At 27.8% G+C, this 8,862-nt stretch overlaps 1 protein-coding gene across 4 annotated transcripts in view; it reads left to right on the top strand.

Annotated features, from left to right (window-relative positions):
• LOC111685954 (probable serine/threonine-protein kinase DDB_G0282963) overlaps positions 1-8,862 on the top strand; it is a 68,074-nt gene that overhangs the window by 50,235 nt on the left and 8,977 nt on the right. For all 4 annotated transcript variants that reach the window (XR_006940543.1, XR_006940542.1, XM_046948610.1 and 1 more), the window contains exons 4-6: positions 5,658-6,000; positions 6,085-6,902; positions 8,163-8,281. Coding sequence is in view for 2 of the 4 variants with exons in the window: in XM_046948610.1 (XP_046804566.1) it covers positions 5,658-6,000; positions 6,085-6,902; positions 8,163-8,281 (1,280 nt within the window). In the remaining 2 variants the exon portion in view is untranslated. The remainder of the gene's footprint in view (positions 1-5,657; positions 6,001-6,084; positions 6,903-8,162; positions 8,282-8,862) is intronic.

Below are 8,862 nucleotides of genomic sequence, written 5' to 3'. Positions count from 1 at the left end.
TAGACTATAGACTAGACTATAGACTAGACTATAGGCTAGACTATAGACTAGACTATAGACTTGACTATAGACTTGACTATAGACTAGACTATAGACTAGACTAGACTAGACTATAGACTAGACTATGGACTAGACTATAGACTAGACTATAGACGATCTCTAATAATCTCTCTTAAGGAATAAATGAAGTTCGAACCTATTTTTCTTTAAAAAATTTTCAATAAAGTCATCTCATAAAGGAGTTGTATATAAAGATTGTCTGTCTATTTATAGAAAACTTCATCAGACCGGTGTATGATCCACAAAAGATCATTATTCATTAAAAATAATTCTAAAGAAAATATTTCAGACAGTTTGTTTTGGATATTTTATAGCTGGAAATTAAAATTGTTTTTATAAGTAAATTTTTAGACCGATTTTAAATCGGTCTTTACCTTCAAAATATATTTTTCCTAATATGCATCCGTATAGGAAATTTTTTTCTACAATGCAATAAAAAAAAACACAATTTACAACTCGTCTGTAAATGCATTTGGCTGCTTATCATCGTCATGTGTTCCTGTTTGTTTAAAATGGATTTAGGGCACAACGGACGGATTCATTTTTAAATAATGTTTCTTGGCGCATTAGTCTGAACAGTTTGTCTTGTTTTAGCGTATATTAAGGAAAAATTAAAATAAATATGAATAACAAGATAAAATTTTCCTTTAAAATGTTTAAAAAACTAATTTTAATCTTTTTTCTTCATTGTTTAACTAAATATTTGTATTGTTGCCTTCAATCTATCAATCAAGTAAATTCCAAAACTTTATTTTCCAATACTTAAATATGTAAATAAATATAAAAAATAAAAATAAAAAACACTTTGCAGGTGAAACCCAAAAAAAAATAACAATTTTATTTTTATTTTATTTAAGTGAAAAAAAACTAAAAAAACTTAGTTGAAATATAATGAATTATGAATGCTCAAAATAAATGAGAAAATAAGTGCTGCTCCTTTGCCGCACTTTTCTCAACAAAAAAACACATTCACCGCAAGATACCAGATACAATATGAATGATTCACATGCCAATCAAATGTCAATGTCAGTTTAATCACCGAAAAGTGTATGTTGTCGATTTCATCAGTTATTGGTGGATGGCGGTGCAAGAAGTGCTAGGGAAATAGCATTGACATAAACAATTTCTAAAAGAAACACTTTTACTTTTTTATTAAAAATATTTTCTTTTTTTATTTTACGGTTTTGCACCTTTTTTGTTTGAGTGAGGAAATATTTATTATATGAATGCATTAATAAATTTTATAAAAAAAATATAAACAGTATTTAATAGAGATGTCTGTGTGTCTATATAAACATTGATGCTTTTGTCTTTAAAATTACTCAGAAAGTAATTAAAAATTACTAAAATATAATTCTAAAATTACTCCAAAATGAGTCGAAACTGATCATAAAAGTGTATCGCAAATAGGATATCATTTTCTCCCAGCAAAAGCATTATTGAATAAAATTTAAAATAATTGCTCAAAAATTTCACCAAGAAATATTTTTTAAGTAATATTTGAAATGTTTATACATATACCTACTCGTGATAATAAACATTTTAAATTTATTTATATTTTATTTTCAAGCATTATAATAAATCATTTGACACTTTTAAAGATGACAAATATTTATTTAAATAAAAAAATGTAAGAACGGTAGAGGAACGAGTGAGTAATTGTGTCAATGAACATGCATAGAAAATTCAATATGAAAGTAACTTTTTCAGTAGATTTCTATGTTGATTCAATAGAGAAGTGTATATAATAAGAAATTTCAAAAATACATATAAGTTCGATTTAATATTCTGATATAAATATAATTGTTAATTAGTTTTTGATATAATTAATCTTTCTGAAAAATATGATTGCACATTTCTGCAGTATAATTTGATATTTCTGAAATATAATTAGACGCTTTTGATATATAATTCTGATATAAAATGTTCTGGCTTATAGTCTAGTCTATAGTCTAGTCTATAGTCTAGTCTATAGTCTAGTCTATAGTCTAGTCTATAGTCTAGTCTATAGTCTAGTCTATAGTCTAGTCTATAGTCTAGTCTACAGTCTAGTCTATAGTCTAGTCTATAGTCTAGTCTATAGTCTAGTCTATAGTCTAGCCTATAGTCTAGTCTATAGTCTAGTCTGACTTAATCTGAAAACAATTCTCTGAAAAGAGTTTTATTGTACGTTACTCCTTAGAGCAGCAGAAAGAGAAAACATGTTCTCTTGATAGTTTTGTAGTTAGTAGACCTCAAGGATAATACGGTAAACACTTTGAAATAAACTTTAAAAAATTTATAACATTTTTCATATTAATTTAGTTTTTTTTTCCACAATAACAGCATTTCCATCAACTTAAATCGACTTTGTATAGAGTGCATTAAAATTTAAATAATAACATTTTTATTTTGCTTAATATAATAAAAACAAAAAAATTGCATTTATGTCTTTAACATTATCTACATACAAACATATTCGACTGTATACAGACAGATAAATGTGTACATACATATGAGTACAAATTCATTTCAAATTTATAATTTTATTTTCATATAAATTGTACTGGTATTTTTTTGTGTTTTAGTTCTTTTATTTTACTTAATTTTATTTTGCATTTAGTTAAAGTTTTTCTTGTATTTTAGTGCTGAAGAACATTTTATTTTATGTATTTTACTGAATAATTATTTTTTTATTATTATTTAATGTTTTGTTTTAATTTTCTGTAATAATAAATATGAAGTAGTTACTTAGAAGTTTTTACTTACCCAGCAAAACAAGAAATAGTGTAATTTTTTTTTTAAATTCATTCTATAATGAACCTAAATATGAATACATTACATATTAAAAATTAATTAAATAAAACTAATGGATTCTAAGAAAAATCAATTAACAAATAAATATACAATTACTTTAAGTTTCTTTAAAGAGATAATTTAAAAACTATTATTATGCAAGATTTGCTTATTGCTGATAACTTTGCTGGGTTTTATTGTCTGTTTATTAAAATTTAATTTAAAATTTCCTTAAAATTTAATTCAGTTTTTTATTTCTGTTTAAAGTCTTAATGATTCTTTTCTTTCAATGAGTAGAAGAGCGTGTGTGCGTGTGTTTTTGTTAAATAAAATTTATGTTTATACTTTGACATATTTTTAAAAAGCACACAATTAAATTCAAATCATTAAGTTTTCAACAAGTAATTTTTGTGTTATTTTTTTTTTCTCATCCACTATTTTATTGTTCTTTTAATTTGCAAATAAAAATTAGAAAAAAGAAATAATTGAATTGATTGTTATTTTGTTAAAACGTAAAACCTCGATAAATAAATTTTTATTGCGTTTGTATGTGTCTATATTTCGGTTGATAGGTAAAGCTAATGGGTTTAAGGTGTTTTTGAAATGGATTGGAATTAAACAATATTAATAATAAAAATAAAATTTAGTATATTATTGTAGAAAAAAGTAATAGATATTTTGTTTTTCTTATAAATATTGTAAAATTGATACTAACTACACCACTTTGGTGGGGAGGATATTTTGGTCTTGTGCTGATGTTTGTAACAAACAATAATATTGGTCCCATATCCACCTAAAATTATACCAATCGGCTTAGAATCCTTTTTATAGTTGATTTAGCTATGTCCGTCCGTCCATGTAAACCTTTATACTCGTATCTCGACAAAAAGCTACAATACTAAATTCTATTCTAGCCTTGATGACGCTCATAAATTTTATAATTATAGGACCTCATATGACCCTAGCCCCTGTAAAAGACAACCTTTAAAATTTCTCTTAAACGTCTTTATGTTCTAAAAATCATCGTCCAAGTGTAAAATAATTTGTCTAAATACAAATTGGTCAAATTCCGAAATATGTGTGATCAGAATTTTTCATTGCCCATCAAATTAGACGTATTGGAATTCATTCTGTGACCCAAATTCCGAGTAATAATAAACTGTGTGACGAAAGATTTTTGAAGATTTAAAAAAGGGCTATTCTTTTTATTTGACATTTCCATGAGAGGATTTAAGTATGACAAAAGTTTTCTCTTTTAATTTTTTTAACTTTTTAACGAAGATATTCTATAAACAATGTCTTTTGTAAACACGGTAGGCAGGAAAGTTGATACAAGGATGTATAGTACATCAAATCCGAAGAATTACACTTAGGCCACTATCGGGGCTGTTATGCGTTCCTTTTCAGAAAAAACCCAGAAACTCCGTTTCCTGGACGTAATTCCTGAGAATTTTCCAATTCGGTTAGAAAGGGATGTTATTTCCGGAATAACATCACTTTGTGAACATAATCTTTATCGAAAAACTCTTTAAAGGCTTTGTGGACAAATGTTTTATAATAAGTACGGCAACTCTTTGTTGTTGCGTTGCCAACATAGTGTTGCCGTACGTATTCCTTCCTTGTCAAAGTCTAAATTTAATACACATGCGTTGACTAAATGATAACAAACGTGGTAAGGTCACGAGTTGTAGTTAATATACAAAATTATAAACACTTTGGTGTCAAATTGGTACCAAGCGTGTATATTTTATATTCTCATATAATCAAAAAACTTAATATATTAGCAAAATCCTGAATATCTTTATTATGAGTTTAAAACCTTATAAAGTGCCCAAAAAAGCCATCAAAATATCCATTATTACACGAAATTCTGCAAAAGTAAATTCTAATTCTAAATGAGTGTACGAATCAGGTAATTTATTTCGTAAATGGTGATTGATTGAAGAATGAGAGAGTGATTGACGAATAGTTGCATCGTGTGAACGGAGTATTAATATGCCCATGAATTTCTGCCGAATTGAAACTATGACTAAGCGACACATACGATATTGTGTAGTTTTATCATGTACTGGCTTTATAATAGTCTATTTTATGGTCCTCATTATATCTCTTAGCTGAAAATCTTTGTGAAAAGAATTGCAACAAAATTATAGGAGAAAGTTTTAGGAAACCCTTGCAAATGCAAAAATTAAAGTCAAAATATAGCCATTTTTCATAAATTTTCAGCTCTTTAGATTTATTTAACGGATAAATTAAAAATTAAATTCCATTTTTTTTAAAGAAATTTCCCCCATGACAATTGTTTGTCATTATTTAATAGCATGACACATATTTTTAAATAAGTGGGAATATTTGAAAATTTATTGTTCATACATAATATATACATACATTTAAATTTTGAAAAAAATACTATATTCGAATATTCTAAATAATGCATTTTAAATGAAACCAAAAATCATGCATTTTTAACGAAATATTTTAAAACAAATAAAGAACATTTATATTCTTCCGACATATTACTTTAGACTTAACCTTAATATTAAGTGCTATATTATTTTTTCAACCAAAATTAATCTAAGAAAAAATGTACATAAATGTCTTACAGCAAAAAGTTTAATAGCAGCTAATTAATTATACTTTTATTGTTTTGTAGTCTAGTATCTGTGTATTTTCTTTCGTTAGTCAATTTAATTTTGAAAATGACAAAATTGTTAAATGCAAAACAATTAACATTTTTTACTTATGAACAATAAATGAGATGCAATACAAAAAACATTGATTAATAATAAAAATGTTCTTTTGTGATGTGTATTTATTTGTAGGTTCCCAAAAGTATACACCTGCCCTTGACAACCAGTCTGTCGTCAGCGCCTCGTGTGCTTATGTGTAGTGCGTCGGTGGGTACAGAAGCTTCGGTAACATTACAATTGCGCGATGTTAATTCCAATGACTCAATACAATCCAATCAATCATCATCAGAAGCAGCCGCCGCAGCAGCAACAATTATTACATCAACGTCGACAAATAATCATTATACAGGCGGAACAGGAACTACAGCAACATCTGGGACGACGACAACAACAACAACATTGGATAATGCATTAACCATTGGTTATCCAGATCCAGAAATGTTGGCTGATGTTTTAGGTACATTACAAACAGCATGTAAGTTGAAAGTTCAAAGTTAAACATATTAATAAAATTTTATTTAAAAGATTTAATTATTTTATTTCCTTCTTCTCTCTCCAGCTCTTAAAAATACAAATAATCCCAGTGGTGAGAGTACAAAACAAAATTCCTCCAAACTAACAAATACCAGCGATATTACCAATAACAATTTAAATGGTACGATTAAAAATCGTATAACAATTAGTAAACGCTCCACAAATATTATTAATAATCCCCAAAATACAAGCAGTAATAACGACAACAACATTATCAACAACAATAGTAGCACTAACAATAATAACAACAATAATTTCGTTCGTGATATTTCCAAAACGACTACCACATCAGCGGTACAAACAGTAACGACCTCAACAAATACTACAACCGCGGTGAATAAAACCAACAGTTATATAAAAAATTGTCTAATACGTAGCAGCAGTTGCAGCAATACTACCAACATAACATCATTGGCTCAGATAATGAGCAATAGTAGTAATAGCAGCAGTAACAATACCAACAGCAACAATAACAGCCATAGCAATTGTAATAACAATAGTAGCAATCAAATCAATAATAGCACAACTATCAGTTGCAACGGTATTAGCAATAATAACAACAGTAATAACAATTTAAACCAACTTAATAACAACAATACCACCACCAACAACAACAGCAGCAACAATAGCTGCAATAGCAATTTCAGTTCGAGCAGCAACGACAGTTGTTTCAGTTATAGTAGCAATAGCAGTAGCGGCAACTCGGTTGCACGTAGCATAACATCGTTGAGTCACGGTAGCCGAAAAGTTCCTGGTACATTAACGACAAATCCACCGAAAATTTTAAAGAAAAGCCGTTCAAAAATATCATCGCCCAGTCGTCACGGTCCACAGCAGTGTCAGGTGAGTGTTTTCATATGTTTTCTTACTATAGAATAGTCTATAGACTAGACTATAGACTAGACTATAGACTAGACTATAGACTAGACTATAGACTAGACTATAGACTAGACTATAGACTAGACTATAGACTAGACTATAGACTAGACTATAGACTAGACTATAGACTAGACTATAGACTAGATTATAGACTAGACTATAGACTAGACTATAGACTAGACTATAGACTAGACTGGATTATATGTTAGACTATTTGCTAGAATATAAACTAGGTTAGAGGCTAGACTAGTTTATAGACTATACTAAATACTACTATTATTTGAAATTGTATGTTTTCTATTCTAAAAAAAAAAAAACAAAAAATATAAAATTTTTTCAAAAATATTCCAGGAATTTTTTGATGCTGCTTGTTACATATCATAAATACACTGAAAGAAAACCCACAAATACCATTTGCTCTTTATGATAGACACATAGTTTTTACGCAAATTGTTTTCAAAATATGTATGACATTACTGAAACACGAGACAGTAGTTCAATGTCTTCACAAATTTTTATATTTTATTTAAATTAATAGAAAATTATCTACAAAAAATAATACACATAATCCACACAAAAAATACCATGGAAATAATTAAAACAATTTTCTTGTTTTCCTAAGATATAGACTAAATTTCATACATATGTACATGAAAAAATATGCTACTAGTATTTTAAAAATAAACATGATTTACTTAATTGGATTTTTCTTGCGTCTACGCATCTTATTAGGCAAACTATTACGAAACTATACCAATTAGTTTTAAAATTGTTTCAATATTTGTAGTTTTTGTTTATGATTCTTTCTACGCCATAGCAAACAAGTACTTGCTCTCTTGACTACTAAATAAAATAAAAAAAAAATATGAATAAAACCAAAAAATAATAATAAAATGAAAAATCATTCAGACATACAAGTACCCCATAATTAAATAATATTCTTGTAGTTGTTGCTGTTGTCTGTCTATTTCCATCTTTCGTCGTCGTACACACGGGGTACATGTGTAATTGATTTTAGGGTGGCAAGGGTTAGTATTGGGGGGGTTAAGAAAAGAAAACATGTCTAATTAAAATATACACGTTTTAAAGATTTTTTTTTTTCAAATTTGTTGTTGTTTTAGTTTTTTTCTTTATTTAGTTGTTACGTTTCATTTGTAAATGTTTAATTTTATTTTCTTAATATTATAATATTTATCTCATTTCTTTGCTCTTTTCCCTTTTCAGATTTGTAATAAAATTTTTGGAAATGCATCAGCACTGGCCAAACACAAACTGACACACAGTGACGAACGGAAATACGTGTGTGTTATGTGCTCAAAGGCATTTAAGCGACAAGATCATTTGTAAGTTTTTTTTGCTTTCTTTTTTTGGTTTTTGAAATGATAAATATTTTAAAAAATGCATGTATGTGTATAATATACACATACACACTCAATCTTAGAATTGTATGTATTGAATGAACACTTTCGTAGTTTGTGCAATAGTCGAATATTTTCCGATATATGTATGTAAATCGATCAGATTAGATAAATATTCGGGATCATGTTTATAAATGCGTGTGCTTACATAAGCTTAAAAGAAGGATTCAAAGAGATATATTTTTCTTCTTTCTGTAGTATAGTCTACATTATAGTCTATAGTCTAGGGTTTAGTCTAGTCCATAGTCTATAGTAGTCTAATCTATAATCTAGTTTGTAGTCTAGTCTATAGACTAGTCTATAGTCTAGTCTACAGTCTAGTCTGTAATCCAGTCTAGTCTATATTCTAGTCTATAGTATAGTCTTGTCTATAGTCAAGTCTATAGTCTAGTCTATATTCTAGTCTATAGTATAGTCTATAGTCTAGTCTTTAGTCTAGTCTATAGTCTAGTCTATAGTCTAGTCTATAGTCTAGTCTATAGTCTAGTCTATAGTCTAGTCTATAG

This window comes from Lucilia cuprina, chromosome 4 (genome assembly GCF_022045245.1).
Source record: "Lucilia cuprina isolate Lc7/37 chromosome 4, ASM2204524v1, whole genome shotgun sequence".
Classification (NCBI taxonomy): domain Eukaryota; kingdom Metazoa; phylum Arthropoda; class Insecta; order Diptera; family Calliphoridae; genus Lucilia; species Lucilia cuprina.
This window is presented reverse-complemented; position numbering and strand designations above follow the sequence as displayed.